The sequence below is a fragment of the Neovison vison genome, chromosome 13, assembly GCF_020171115.1.
Source record: "Neovison vison isolate M4711 chromosome 13, ASM_NN_V1, whole genome shotgun sequence".
Classification (NCBI taxonomy): domain Eukaryota; kingdom Metazoa; phylum Chordata; class Mammalia; order Carnivora; family Mustelidae; genus Neogale; species Neogale vison.
This window is the reverse complement of record NC_058103.1, coordinates 33,652,585-33,668,066: the sequence shown is the minus strand read 5'-3', so window position 1 is coordinate 33,668,066 and position 15,482 is coordinate 33,652,585. Positions and strand designations below refer to the sequence as shown.

The window sequence follows — 15,482 nt, the reverse complement described above, 5'->3', positions numbered from 1 at the left end:
TTGCACCACCTGGCTGGCTGATGGCCGCTCCCTCATGGCTGGCTGCGGTGCAGGGCAGGCCAAGCCTGGGTGCTTCCCCGGGGAGCGGCCCTTCCTGGGATCAGATCCTGCCCATGGGCTATGAAGGCTTGGAATCGTGCCCTTCCTCCTTCCCCACCCTACAGCCTCCCTCTTGCAGAATTGCTGTTTGGGATGTGGAATGATCTGTGCTAAAAAGCAAATTTTTCTGAAAGAAAAGACATCAAGGTTACCGCATAATCCTTCACCTAAGGGCGAGGAAGGGCAGGGGAGGGGAAACAGTGCTAGACTTTTCTCTGCTGGTGCACCACACCAGGCCTGCTGTGCCGTTGCCATGGACACCCAGGCTGCCAGGACCACGCACTGTGGAGCCAGATGAACTGAGGGTGCACTTTCTGTCCAGGACAGGAGTCGGGGGGTGGCTGATGCCAGAGAGTTCACATCTAGCTCTGCTCCCTGGGATCCTCCCCCACCGTTGTCCCGTCCGTCTGTCCATCCATCCGTCCCGTCCCCCCCCCCCCGCCCCCCACCCTGCTCTCTTCCTTGCTCTGCTGAAGAAGTCACAAAGGCTGCAGATCAATTTAAAACTTGATACTGTTCTAGGAGGATCTATAGATGGTATGAAAGTCCCTGGGATTTTTTTTTTTCTCATTCTTGCTAAACTTGTGCGTCAGTCATCCTATCAGAAAAGTGGGAGTGTAGTAACTGCGCAGAGGAGCCGTCCACAGTAGGAATGACCATGATGAACACACGGCCTCAGTATTAGAACTAATGCATGTTTTAAGCTTTTTATGTATTTATCTCTCTCTGCTCCCAAAAGGGGTTTGAGTGGATTTACTGAAAAGAAGTAATGTAATGAAACATCCCTCATGTTTAATTTTTATTATTATTTTCTTAAGACTTTATTTATTTATTTGACAGAGAGAGACACTGCAAGAGAGGGAACAATTATGGGGATTGGGAGAGAGAGAAACAGGCTCCCCGCAGAGCAGGAAGCCCAGTGCGGGGCTCAATCCCGGGACCCTGGGACCATGACCCAAGCCAAAGGCTGATGCTTAATGACTGAGCCACCCAGGCGCCCCAACATCCCTCATGTTTTAGCTCGAATATTTTTCACTGAAGCGGCTTTTTCCCAAGGTGCCTTCCAGTAGGATTGTGTGCACTCCCTCTTTTCTGGAAATTCTTAATAGTTCCACCAACCAAGGTTTTGAAATGCAGTAACCCAGTTTACATTTATATACCAAAAATGTGTAGGTTAAGACTTTTTTTTGTTTCCGTAAACACATAAGTGGTTCAGTCCCCTTAAACAAAAGAACAATGACTGTTGCTCCTCCCCCCTCAGGCCAGGGACTGTGCGGAGGCAGCGATTCTCTGGAGCCCTCAGCTTCTCAACGTATGATTGGAACACAGAGGCCAGAAAAACACTTCCTTGCGTACCTCAGAATTTACGAAAAGGCCAGGAACTGCGAAAGGAGAGTACTAGGGCTATCAGGACTAGTTGGAAATATGTTGAAGTCTGCATAAAGTCATCACAGAATTGGCCTTAGCTGACAGATCCAGTTTGCTTTGGGAGCAGATGCCTTCTAGAACTTTCATTCACTGTGGATGAGCTCGTGTGTACCTGTGCGTGTGTGCATGCACGTTGAGAGGGAGAGAGAGAGAGAAAGAGGCTTTTCATTCTCCTAACTACCTATTTTTAATAGGGCCCACTGGAGTATTTTTCTGGAACCTCAGTACTGATAGCGTTCTGTACCCCTGTGAAGCCATTCGAAAAGCTCTCCCAATACGGGCCTGGCCCCACAATGTAGCCCAGAAGCTTTGCTATGCTTTGCATCCTGTGGCCAGTCTAGTGTTTTCCAGAGTGTGGTCTGTGGGCCTCCTACATCGGGATCACCCGAGATTTTCTTCCCAAGCGCATTCCCAGGTCTGTGCCTCACACTTGCTCAATAAAACCGTCTGTGGGCAAGGCCCCAGAATCTGCCTTGAGGATGCTCCGTGTGGGTCCTTACATCCCTGACAGTGCTCGCTTCGGCAGCATATATACATCCCTGACAGTGAGAGCTCCGGGCACAAACTCCCTCCACGGCCTCTCAGCATCTTGAGCCCCATGTGCCCCGGAGGAGCAGTGGACCCACAGAGAAGACTCAGAGCCCCTTCACTCCTTCCTTTTTTATAGTCAGACACCAGGGCAGCCCCATGATGCTGTATTTTAAATATTTAGGACTAAACATAGGATTTGAATTAAACAAAAGATCTAGTTAAAAAAAAAATGTTGAAAGGCATAGGCTTTGATAACAGAGTTAAAACCATTTTTTTTAAAGATTTTATTTATTTATTTGACAGAGATTACAAGTAGGCAGAGAGGCAGGCAGAGAGAGAGGAGGGGGAAGCAGGCTCCCCACTGAGCAGAGAGCCTGATGCGGGGCTTGATCCCAGAATCCTGAGATCATGACCTGAGCGGAAGGCAGAGGCTTTAACCCACTGAGCCACCCAGGAGCCCCAAGTTAGAACCATTTAATAGCCCAGACTGGGGGCTGCTGCTCACACACGGGCAGGTCACTTACCCAAGTGAGATGGGTGGTCCTGGGAAGAATCAGGGAAATGGGCTGGAGCTAGAGGAGGGATCCAGTTATCGCTGTAAGAAAGTGGAACCCTAGGGACGCCTGGGTGGCTCAGTGGGTTAAAGCCTCTGCCTTCGGCTCAGGTCATGATCCTAGGGTCCTGGGATCGAGCCTTGCATCAGGCTCTCTGCTCAGCAGGGAGCCTGCTTCCTCCTCTCTCTCCGCCTGCCTCTCTGCCTACTTGTGATCTCTGTCTGTCAAATAAATAAATAAAATATTTAAATTTAAAAAAAAAGAAAGTGGAACCCTAGCATGGCCAGATCTTCTGAGTTTTCGAGGGAAGCTGGAAGCCAGGGATTATATGTGGAATCTCTGTTTTTGTGTGACATGCGAGATCTGGATGTGAGAGACCCCGCGGCTAACGGTGCCATAGACTCTGGAGCCAGTCCTCCCGAGTTTGAGCCCTGGCTCTGCCTCTCTCCCATGTGGCCTGTTAGTGAGGTTCCCCAGCCCGCCGGTGTCTGTTTCTGATCTGTACATCAGGCGAATAGTAGTATGTGCTCCTTCCCAGTGGGATGAACATTCAGTGAGTCGACACGTGTGGAGTGTTTAAGCCGGTGCCAGACACACAGCCAGTGGCCCTGTGGAGTTCTCTATGTGTCAGCTACATGCCCCTAACACGCGAGGTCTTGCAAGATGCCCCAGAGGCTAGAGTTGGCAGCCTCAGGCTTGAAGCCGCTCTTGCTGTAGGTGGATGATTCGTGGAATGACTGTATAATTTATCATCTAACCCAGGACGCTCTGGAAAGAGAAAAGAAGGCCCTGTTAGTAATTATCTTGGGACAACAGGGGAACCCCGGACCATGCCAGACAAATGGGTCTCCCTGGTCCTCCGTGTCATCTCTGTCTCTGAAAAACCAGCAAGTAACTGACTGTCAACTTCACCATAAGGGCCACGTTGTGCTCCTGAGCTCTATGTGAGGCACCTCGTGGTCCTCTTCCCGGCAACCCTAGGTGATGGAGACTCGTTACCCTTTTTTACCTGGTGAGGAAACTGAGGCACGGAGCAGTTCAGGAACTTATGTAAGGCCACACTGTGGCAGAGCCAGTCAGGTTCAAGCCTGAGTGCTTCCCTGTGCCCATCTCTCCAGTGGGGGCATCGCGGCATTAAGAATGCTGAGCCCCCATTTCACAGAACGGCTGAGCCCCAGCAGGTGCAGCGCTCGGCGCAGACCACCGTTCAGCTCATGGGTGCCCGAGAGCGCCCACTGCTGCCACTGCCTGGGCACTGCCGTGTCACGGCGTCGTGAGTGTACCAAGTGTACAAGCTGCGGACGCAGGGATTGAGCACCAGGTTGGCGGCCAGTGCGTGTTGTCAGGTCACCATGGCCAGTGCCGGGGCCACTGATTTATGAGGCTCGTGTGCCGGTCACAGCTGGTGAGAGCGGAGCTGCCTCAGAGTCACCTGCCTGAACCCGACACCTCCTGGGCCAGCCCATCACCCCAGGCCCACAGACAGCTGAGGACAGCTGAGGACAGGGCTCTAGGGAACCCACTGAGGGGAGAAACAGAACCCAGAGCAGGGGTGGCCCTGGATGCGATGTAAGGAGCGGTCTGCCCTCGTGAGAACTATTGATGCTGGTGTTAAATGAAGTTCGAAAACTCTGGAGTTTTTCTCGAAAACCTGGAGTACTCCCAGGCCATGGAGGAAATGTATGTTCATCACAACAGAGGGAGAGATGGTGTTAAAAATACTCTTCAAACAAGGATGGCAGGATGTCGGTAATCGTTGGACAGTAGTGAGGGATACGTGGATGGTCGTTACACTCTTCTCTTAAAAACGTTCCAGATGTTCAAAATGTTTTCAGTGTTCAGAAATTAGTTTTAGAGGAAAAGAAATACTCCAGCATAAAGGCAAATACAAAATGCTTTGAGTTTTGAATGTCCCTGCCGGGAAGATAAGAACAGCTGTAGGATCGGTAGGAATATGGGGACCCTGCGGCCGCCTGCCCAGGCTGGGAGAAGACCCCAGGCTCTGTGGAAGGTGCCTTCCATTGCATTTGCTTCAGTGATAGCGTACTTTGTTATTTTTTTAATCAACATATGACATACTATTTGTTCCAGAGGTATAGGTCTGTGATTCATCAGTCTTACATAATACCTTGTATTATATAATTACAACACATACCCTCCCCAGTGTCCATCACTCAGTTACCCCATCTCTCTACCCCCGCTCCCCTCTAGCAACCCTCAGTTTGTTTCCCATGATTAAGAGTCTCTTATGGTTTGTCTCCCTCTTTGATTTCATCTTGTTTTATTATTTTCTTCTCTTCCCCTATGATCCTCTGCCTTGTTTCTTAAATACCACATAGGAGTGAGATCCTATGATAATTATCTTTCTCTGATTGACTGATTTCACATAGCATAATATCCTCTAGTTCCATCCACATTGTTGCAAATGGCAAGACTTGATTTTTTGATAGCTGTGTAATATTCCTGTGTGTGTGTGTAACCTTTATCCATTCATCTGTTGATGGACATCTGGGCTTGTTCCATAGTTTGGCTTTTGTGGACACTGCTGGTTAGTGTTCTTTAAAGGGATGTCTAATAGTATATAATCTCAGTGGGAAAAAACATGCTCACTGTGTGGTCAATACCAGAGTGATTTCCAGCCCTCACCAGTGTCGTTGACTGCTCTTGGTCCAAGTGGAAATGCCCAGCTGGGCAGTAGAACTCAAATACAATTCTCTTCTTCATTCTACCTTGGTTTCTCCATCCATAGAATGTAAAGACAAGTTTTTCTATTAAAGGAGTTTGAAAATATCAGACAGTTGTCTGATATTCAAGAAGGTTATGAATATGAGTGATCATTTCCTGTGGGAATCTTATGTCTTCTGAGCTACAGAGATGTTGCGTCTGAATGGTCCAGCTGAAGGTTAATCTAGGGAAACTCGTCAGGAATCCAAAATCTTCCTATTCAGTATTTCATTGTGTTTGTATTTATTTTATTTTATTACTTAAGTAACCTTTATTCCCAGCGTGGGGCTCAAACTCATGACTCGAAGATCAAGAGTGAGATGCTGTCCCAGCTGAGCCAGCCAGGTCCCCCTCACTGTATTCTTTTTTTTTTTTTTTTTTTTAATTTATTTGACAGACAGAGATCACAAGTAGGCAGAGAGGCAGGCAGAGAGAGAGAGAGGAAGGAAAGCAGGCTCCCTGCTGAGCAGAGAGCCCGATGCGGGGCTCAATCCCAGGACCCTGGGATCATGACCTGAGCCGAAAGCAGAGGCTTTAACCCACTGAGCCACCCAGGCGCCCCCCCCTCACTGTATTCTTAAAAAATTAAATGCTTCTGCAGCGCCTGGGTGATACAGTCGGTTAAGCGACCAACTCTTGGTTTCGGCTCAGGTCATGATCTCAGGGTCAGGAGATGGAGCCCCACATCAGGCTCTGCTGGGCATGGAGTCTGAGCTTCTTTCTCCCTCTCATTCTGCCCCTCCTGCTTGTGCACGTACGCTCTCGCTCTCTTGCTCTCTCTCTCTCTCAAATAAGTAAGTCTTATTTAAGAAATGTAAATGCTCCCAGCAGCTGTATTAGAGATGTTCTGAGGTGGGCCCAAACTCCAACTCTGACTAGCTTAAGCAAATGGAATTCATTTCGAGGATCCTGGGGCAGCTCACGGAACGGGAGGAAGGAGCTAACAATTGTGACTTGGTTAAGTTTGTGCACGATCTCCCATGCAGTCCCCTGGTTCTTGTCTCTGGTCTCTCAATCCCAGGTGTCAGATTCCTGGGGACAGAGAACCAGATTGGCCCAGTCAGGTCTGGTGCCTAAGGGGGACACGTTATATAGTACTAACCTGGTCACCGGGGGCCGCCGCTGTGTGTCAGTCTACATCCCCCTCTAGCTACACAGAATTCTTGTTGCTCTGGGAAGCCAGCCCTGTCCCCATAATACCAGCTGATGCTAAGCTGTTATCTTCTGTGTAGCTGTTTGAAGGTCAGGGAATTCAGTAGCACAGGCTCCACGGCTGTTTGACTTGGGGAAGGCCATCTGGCTCTAACGGATGCCCGTGTCTGGCCAGCAGCACCCCACCCTCTCAGGCTTGAGTTGAGAGGCTCGATCGTGATGATGAAACCTGGGACAGGAAGGAGAGAAGGGCTGCAGGCAGCCTTGGCCTGAGAACATGAATGCCCCTCAGCGGTGGTCCTGTCTGCTGGGAGCCCAAGGGGCATTTTTGCCCCATGGGTTGAAAATCTCGAGTTTTCCCTGGGATCCTCAGATCCTTTCATAGGGAATGTGTGCTGAAAGCATCTGTATTTTCCCAGCCCCAAGAAGGAGGAAAAAGTGGGTGAGGAAAGGCTGGCCTGAGAAAAGAGCTGCCCCAGGTTCTCTGGCGTGCCCTCCTCCCAGGGACCCTCCTTTCACTGCCCAGCACCAGGCTGGGGGGCTCCTTCTCCTGCATGCTTGAATCAAGAAGGGAAGGCAGAATTGCAGTTGAGCAGATGAGAGATTGGGAAAGAAAGAAGGGTAAGTTTCAAACCAGGATCCAGGCCAAAAAGAGAAGGTTGAGTAGCAGGAGAAAAGGCCTGATCTGTAGAGATGAGGTGGGTGAGGCTGGACTGGAGCTGGGAAGGGGAGACCCGTCCAGCCTCATGGAGGACAAGTTGGGCCATTCTGTCCCTCGTGTGTGTATAATGCCCCCTGGGGCAGGGCAGGGTAGGGCTGGGAGCACGTGACTGACCGGGCTGTGGCACATGGAAGCAGGTGGCTCTTGACAGGAGAGTTGGGCATGTGACTGCCTTGGTGTGGTGTTGTCCACGGGGCAGCGTGTGGCCGACCCGCCCCTGAGCCAGGGAGGATGGAAGCAGAGGTCCAGCCCACACTCTTCACGGGGAGCTTGTGAAGCTGCGGGGGTGTCGTATGGGCTCGTGAGCATCGACTTAGCCTTTAGCTTAGAGCTGGTCCCTCAGGAGCCTCCATGGGTAAGAACACTCGTCCCTTAGCTTGGCCAGCTGGTGTAAAATTCCAGAATTGCCGAGCTCCTTAGACCTCAATGACACATCTCTACTGGTAGCCAGATAGAATTTTTAAAAACGTGTCCTGAGCGTCTCTGTTTAAGATTAAAGAAATCAAATAAGGTGATGCCTGTTGATGCCATTTATAGTCAGAGATGTCCTTGATAAGGGATTAATACTTGTCCCCCCGCCAGTGAGCTGTCCTTGAGTGGGAAGGAACATTCTCTTACTGCAGGCGTGGCGGCTCACATGGGAGCGTGTTCCGTGCCAGGCACGTGGCGAGCAGTGGCAGGGCCCTGCCTGGGACGTGGTGCTGACAAGACTGGGGGCTGAGGGTAGCGTTGCCTCATGAAGAACGTTCCTGCTGCCCTCCTGGGTACGCCACGCATGGGAGACAGAGCTAGGCTTCTCCTCGCTCAGCAGAGAGGACAGCAGCTCTAGGCTCTTCACCAGCCCCCTAAATTTGGGATATGAGAGCAGAGGGTTGCCATGAAGATCTTTGCCCTGAGACCCTTGTGCTGCCCTTGAGTTGAGTAGTTTAAACCTGGCCCGTGTGGAGCGTCTACACAATTTGCTCACTTGGCCCTGAAGCCACGGTCATGGTGGGGACATCACACTGATATCTGTCCTTGCTCTCTGGTTGAGCAGATGCAGGAGCTGGAGCAGAGGCTGCTGGAGGCAGAGCAGAGGGCAGAGAACGCCGAGACCCAGGTAACCGGGGCGGGGGACGGGCGGGACTGTGCCGCAGAAACGGCTGTTGGCCTTCCTTGATCCTTCCCAGGGACACACACACATACTCGTCACCCTCACCAGCTCCTCACGGGGACAAGGAAAACCAGCAGTCACATGTCTGTTCTTCTGAACAGATCATTCAGGTGCCTGGAGCGCTCTTTGGGCACGGAGTCTGTGGGTAAGGGTTAGCGCGAGAGCAGGTGGCTGGGTTCGACCACGTAGGCCAAGTTATGCTAAGGTAACGGCTCTCAGCAGTTTATCCTCTCCAGTTCTCTGTCGTGGTGCATCTCCATCCAGAGTTAGCTGGGGATTCCGCTTCCCACAGGGACTTGGGGATCGAGGCTGACGGAGCTCTCCGTCTTCTACCTGGACCCTCCGGAACAGGCGGCCTCCTTGGTTGCCGTGGCAGGGAGAGAGCTCTTAAATACCTCAGTCCAGAAATGATGAGTCACTCCATTCGGACCCATGGGCTGGAGGGAATTCCATGGCCATCTAGCCACGAGAGGGCTGGGGCAGGGTGAGAAGTACAGGGACTTTTAGTGAGCAACAGCCGTCTCGGCCATGGTGAGCTCGAGGCAGTTTGTCCTGCCCAGTTTGTCCCTGTTGAGGCTCCCAGACTGACATGGCCAAGTACCCAACGGTTTCTTCCTCATGTCCTTAGTTTGCTTACGTGAGGCTTACTAAATGGTCCCAGAGTTAACTGGCCCCCCTATTGTCTTGAGGGCTCTGCCTGGGGAGGGTCCCGGGGCAGGTTAGTGGCCATTTCACACACACACATGCTAACCCTGTGTGACAATGGTACTTTGAAGGTGGGTGTGATGGAGGAGAAGGTGAAACTGTCCAATCTGAAGAACGTGGACACAGCAGGCAGCCTGCACCGGAAGTACCAGGACCTGCTGAAAGCCATGCGGGGCAAAGATGAGCTCATCAGCCAGCTGGAGGCACAGCTGGAGAAGCAGGTAAGGGCCGACGCCCCACTCAGCACCATTGCCCCCTGCAACGAAACAGGTCTCCTCTGCTGGTGGGGGCCCCTCCCTCATGTGACTGTTCTTTCATGTGGAGATTGAACTGTTAGAAGGCAGGCAGGGGACATAATGGGGAGAGGACCATGGAGGCGGACTGATCTGGGTTTGACACCTCCTACCCCACCCCCACCCTACCCACGAGCACCTGCTGCTCTCTGGCTGTGTGCAGGTAAGTCATGGATTCCCATTTACACAGCTGTAAGCTAGGGGTCATCATACACCCCAGGGCTGTCCAGGGAGTAAACTCAGGTAATCTGTGTATAGTATCAGACATGAGGTTGGGTTTGGTAAGGAGAGCCGGTCCAACTCCACCCTGGCCTTGGGCCCTGCCTGCGTAGTATCAGAGCGGCCCAGAGCTGGACCGTGAGCCTTGGTCAGCTGGTTGGCTAGAGTTTCTCAATGAACCTGAGTAGGCATACTCGGGTGCCCAGATGTAGGTGCCCAGGAGAGGCCATGCCTAGCATTCCAGCTTCGTTAGCCCCTTTGCTCTGGAAAGGTTTTCTGAAACATCACTCTGCCAGTTCCCTATGCCCAGCCTCCTCCCCTTTACAATTCCCTTAACTTCTCCCACGGCTGTCCCTTCCCTCTGTCCTTAGCCTCACCTTTCCACTTGGCACCAGAACACCATCATTTCCCATAAACCACGTCAGTGTGGCCAGATGACTGTTAATTTTCTGTGTGAATTCTCCATGAGGTGCCAGCTGGTCCTGGGAGTATCTCCCCGCCATCATGGGCAAACTTGTAATCATTCATCACCAGTCACTGAACGTGTCCATGGTGCGATGGGCCTTTGTATACTCAGGGGCACCCAGCGTGTGTTCCTGAGAAGTCGTGGGGAAATAAGACGTTGACCCGTGAAATCCCTAATCAGTTATTCATTGACTTTGGAGGTACCTCATTTTCGAGTGCTTCATAGAAGTGGCCACATCTGGGGATTCGTGGGCAAAATGATTCCCGCTAAAGCCTGGATCAAAAAAAAAATTGTTTTCCAATAATAAAAGGTCAGAATAGAAAGAATGCTGTTCTACAAGTCAGTAGACCTAGCCTTAGTCCCAGCTGTGCTCCCTACGCTGATGGAGGCAAGCCACATCACCCTCTGGGCCTCCGTTATACAGAGGGTATCAGACGAGGGCAGGGGTTGGCAGACCTGTTCTGTAAAGGGCCAGGGAGTACATACTTTGGGCTTTGCAGGCTATGTGGCCTCTGTTGAAACTCTTCAGTTCTCCCATTGTACCAGGAGGGTAGCCCTAGACAATACTTAAGTAATAGGCATGCCTGTGGCTCTGTTCCCGTACAACTTTATTTATAAAAACAGGTGGGGCAGGGGTAGAGGAACCAGGTGGAAGGCTGGATGGTGGCCAGTTTGCAGAGCCCTTCAGCTGGTTAACCTTAAGGTCCTTCCAGTATTCCCTGTGAACATTTGTGTATCAAAAAACAGCATTCCATTTACGTTTTGTTTATTTAGCCAAGCCTGGATTTGTGGACTCCTAGGTTATGTCCAGTTGTGAGTTTTTTTGCTTGATCAAATAATACTGCAACTAACGATTCCTAAGCCATGGGTTTGTCGGGTCAGCAGTCTATACAATTAAAACATTGACAGGTATTATCAAATTGCTGCCCAAAAAGGCTTTGCCAATTTCTAGAACAGGGGTTTTCCAACAGCCCTGGCAATTTGGGATAACATCAAACTTCTAAATTGTGTTAGTCCGATAGTCTGATTTTTTTGTGCATTTTTAAAATTACAGTTCAAGGGGCGCCTGGGTGGCTCAATGGGTTAAGCCGCTGCCTTCAGCTCAGGTCATGATCTCGGGGTCCTGGGATCGAGCCCCGCATCGGGCTCTCCGATCAGCAGGGAGCCTGCTTCCCTTCCTCTCTCTCTGCCTGCCTCTCTGCCTACTTGTGATTCTCTCTGTCAAATAAATAAATAAAAATCTTAAAAAAAAAAGATTGTTTAAAATCACAGTTAGGTTGAACCGCTTCTCATGGGTTTCTCTTTCCCTTTATTTCTTTCTCTCTTTTTTTTTTTTTGAAAAGATTTTATTTATTTATTTGACAGAGATCACAAGCAGGCAGAGAGAGAAGAAGGGAAGCAGGCTCCCTGCCGAGCAGAGAGCCCAATGCGGGACTCGATCCCAGAACTCTGGGATCATGACCTGAGCCGAAGGCAGAGGCTTTAACCCACTGAGCCACCCAGGCGCCCCTTTCCCTTTATTTCTCTGTTGACTTCTTGTTCGTATTCTTTTCACATGTATTTATTGGTTTATTCATTTCAAATTTGCCCTCTTTATGTAAGCCATCTGTGTTGTAAATCATCCCCCAGTTGGTCTTTTGGTTTTAGGGGACCTTTTGTTTGTCATATAGTAATTTATGGTGACGGTATTGATTTGATCGTCTTTTTCTTCATGGCTTCGGGGTATGAATCATGCTGAGGAAGACTTTTCCCACTTTCAGAATATTTTTTAAATTCATAAGTGAATTTCTTTTTTTCCACTGCCCCCCCCCACCTGCTTGATATTCCTTCTCAGGGCTTCCTGCCTCCAGTCATTCACTCCACTGGTGACCGCTCTGATGCAGAGTCCCTCCCTTTCTTGCAGAAGCAGATGAGAGCTGAAGAAGCAAAAGTTGTCCAGGAAAAAGCTGCGAAGATCAAAGAATGGGTGACTCTGAAGTTAGGAGAGGTGAGTGGAAAACTCATCTCAGGAAGCTTGGAGTGGACATGCGGAGGGATCGGGGGGTCCCCTCCATGCCCCAGCATTTTTCTGCCTCCTGTCTGCAGGGCCTTGACTGACCTTCCTTGTATTAACTATCTGACCTTCACTCGGCTTAAACACCGAGACTCGCTTTGCTTTTCCTTTCCTCCTGTTGCCGTTGGGTTTTCTCAGAGCTCCTGATCGGCTTTGTTTGCCCCACAGAGGACACACACCCTGCACCTACCCTCTCCACTGCACCTCTGCCCTCTCCGTTCTTCTCAACTGGCCTCCGTGCTGTTGGCCAAATACACGTGTCATTGCCCATTTTCCCCATTTTCAGTGTACAATTCAGTGGCATTAAGTACATTCACACTGTCATGCAGCTATCTCCACCATCTGTTTCCAAAACTTTCATCGCCCCAGACAGCAGCTCTGTGCCCAGGAGTCACTAAGTCCCCGATTTCTCATCCCCTGACGGCCCTGTCCTGTCTCCACCTCTAGTTTGAGGCTCACTGCCTCTCACTTAGGGAAGCCTGGGGCTAGAAGCTACTGTACTCCCAGCAAAACAAACAAACAAACAAACAAAAAGCAACCTCTTTCCAAACCAGAGGGCAAGGAGTTAAAGTTTGGGAAAGGACAAACATAGCTTCTCTTCCTCTGTCCCAACAAAGTGGTCATGCCCGCCGCGGGTGTTGGCGGTTTTGCCTCCCCATCTCCTGTCACCCGCCAGACTACGAACTCTTGGGGTGCAGAGCTGATGCCTGGTTTGCCTCCATATTTGCTGAAAGGTGCTCAAAAAACTGGGTTGGGTTTCAGTCGGGAGACAATGCAGCAACTGTGCACAAGGGTCTTGTAGACAGTGTGTTGAGTAAAGGAAGCCGATGTGTGCAGGGATGCGGGCCTGGATGATAAAGCCCCGAAAACAAGGAAGTGAGTCTGGTACACTTAGTGGTTGCCTTCCAGGGGAGGGAGAAGCATGTGACCGGGAAGGGGCGAGTCTGGGGTTGTAGACCGTGCTGGCCAATTCCTCTTTCTTGACCTGGGCGGTGGTCACGTGAGTGTTCACTGCAGAGTCATTTGCAAAGCTCTTCCTTGATGTGGTCTGCGGATTTCTGGGCACGTATTCCACTTCACAATTCTTTTTTTTTTGAGAAATGGTATTTTAGAACAGAAGGTTCAGGGGCTGCCAAATGGAATTCTATCCCAACCGAAACTGGTTAGCACAAAGGAAAGGGGGTAGGTCAGGGCTCCCTGGGAGGGTCAGCCCTGGATTGCTGGGGCACCAAGTGTTCTTTTTCAAAGATTTGATCTTTGAAAAGGATTTTAATCTTATTTTGAGTTATATGCCTGAACCTGTCGGCTAATTCTTCTTAAATCTTTATTTTTCTTTTTGCCCAGCTTGAGATGGAGAATCAGCACCTGAAGAGCAGTAATCAGCACCTGGCAGAGCAGGTGGGAGCCCTCCAGGATGCTCTAGAAGGTACTCGGGACAGGCTGTGTGTGTGTGTGTGTGTGTGTGTGTGTGTGTGTCCCCACCGAATGGAGGGAGCTCTCACTATGCCTGTTTTCCCCCCAACCACAGCTCTTCAGATGGCACCTTCGGGGAAGCTGCTGGTGGCCCCCCAGGAAACCCCAGAGCAGGATTCTGACGCTTCGGGGCCAGGGATGCAGCAGATAGGGCAGGACAGTGGTCCCCAGGCCAAGGATGCCCTGAAGGCAGCTCTGTCTGCACCTTCCCCAGGTGTTCTGCCTAGAAGGGACTCTGGTCCTAAAGCAGGAATTTCCCTGGAGAATTCTAGTTCCATCGTGGTCCATCCTGGGGAAATAGCCGAGGCCAAGACCCTTCCACCTCATCTGGGAAGAGAGGGCTCTCCCCGCCGGCTGTGCATGAAGCCTCGCACCCACAGACATGGTTCGGCCTCCTGGGGGGAGGGCCTGGTCACTGCTCAGGGAGGCACGCTCCCTGGGACAAAGAACTCTGCCAGGGAAGGAAGCCCGGGCTGCAGCCTGACGCTACCAAAGGCGCGGGTCCCCAGCACCCCCCGGGACAGCATCCAGCTGGTCAAGCGGCACCACAGCCAGCCCCAGGTGGGCCCTGGGTATTTCAACCATGTGGTGAGCATCGAGATTGGGACCCTCTCAGCCCTCCACCCCTCCAGGCTTCCTGAGGCCGAGGCCCGAGCTGAGCTCCGGGAGGAACCGGAGAATATGGAGATGGGGGAGCCACCCCCAGGAGGGAAGAAGGAGGAAAGAGAGAACCCACAGGCCCCTGGAGCTGAGCTGGAGGAAGTGGATTTGGGCAACACACCCCCCACGCCCCCCCTGCACCGGTTTCCATCCTGGGTAAGAGGCAGTTTGTTTGTGGGGCAGGGGGCAGAGTGTGAGAGGAGGCGACCAGCCTCGTGGCGACCAGCAGGGGCAGAGCCTGGACTTGGAGTGGTTACGTGTCAGCCCCTCCCCTTTCATGAGCACATGCCCCTACCCAGCTGGGTGCTTGGCGCACGTGTTCTCATCGAATCTCCCAGACTCTGCCATGGTGCAGCGCACTGGTGAGGAACCCAGGTCCCGAATCAAACCACTGGAGTTGAACCGCTGACCCTGTGACCCTGAGATGTTACTAACCTTGCGAGCTTCAGTTCCCCATCTGTGACATGGGGATAACCGTACTTTATCGGGTTGCTGTGGAGACGACCATGCGTGTGCAGGCCGGGGGCACCCGCAGTCGTGGTTCCCAGAAAGTGCGGGCTCTTGTTATCTGGGAGCCTTCGCTTCCTTCTTGTAATATCGGATGAAGGACGTGATGGCCGGTGGCATTGCCTCAGAGTCAGTGATACGGGGTTGGGGACACCGAGGAAGCAAGACTAGCCATGCCTCAGTCTCCACAGAGCCAGGTGATGGCTACATGATCATTCTTTATTCTCTTCATTCCGCTTTTGTGTCTGTTTGGCATTTTCCGTGATAAACAGTTGAAATGAAAATGGGGGGTGGCTGGACATGGATAAGGCTGCCAAGGTCATGTGGAGGGTGAGATGAGATTTGGGGTGTGGAGCGTGTAGCTCAGGGCCCGGCACACATGCAGGACCCCGTGTGTGTGCGGGCCGTGAGGTGCTGTCCCGTTACCCCACAGACTTGCTCCCTTGCCCGTGGTCATGGAGCCCCTAGTGAGGAGCTGGGCTTTAAAGGTGGGCCCCGCTGCCTCCAGACCTGGCTTTAACCTTCCGGCTACACTGCCTCTTGGGGGACATCCGAGAGCAGATGTTCTTTCTTCCTTGTGCTCAGACCCCCCGAAGCTGCTGTGGTGGGAGATGTCTGAGTGTCTGGCTTCTGACAGCATAAGGAGTGGGGATCCTGGGGACCCCACTTCAGGGCGACGCTGCCCTTCATTTTCACTGCTGCCCGGAAGACCTGTCTTTCCAGCAGCATCTTGCGGGTGCTGGC

At 51.6% G+C, this 15,482-nt stretch overlaps 1 protein-coding gene across 4 annotated transcripts in view; it reads left to right on the top strand.

Moving 5' to 3' along the window:
- The window catches only part of PLEKHH1 (pleckstrin homology, MyTH4 and FERM domain containing H1), a 49,843-nt gene that overhangs the window by 12,280 nt on the left and 22,081 nt on the right, over window positions 1-15,482 (top strand). For all 4 annotated transcript variants that reach the window (XM_044231863.1, XM_044231864.1, XM_044231865.1 and 1 more), the window contains exons 3-7: window positions 8,246-8,308; window positions 9,139-9,288; window positions 11,949-12,032; window positions 13,443-13,524; window positions 13,627-14,387. In XM_044231863.1, the coding sequence (XP_044087798.1) occupies window positions 8,246-8,308; window positions 9,139-9,288; window positions 11,949-12,032; window positions 13,443-13,524; window positions 13,627-14,387 (1,140 nt within the window). The remainder of the gene's footprint in view (window positions 1-8,245; window positions 8,309-9,138; window positions 9,289-11,948; window positions 12,033-13,442; window positions 13,525-13,626; window positions 14,388-15,482) is intronic.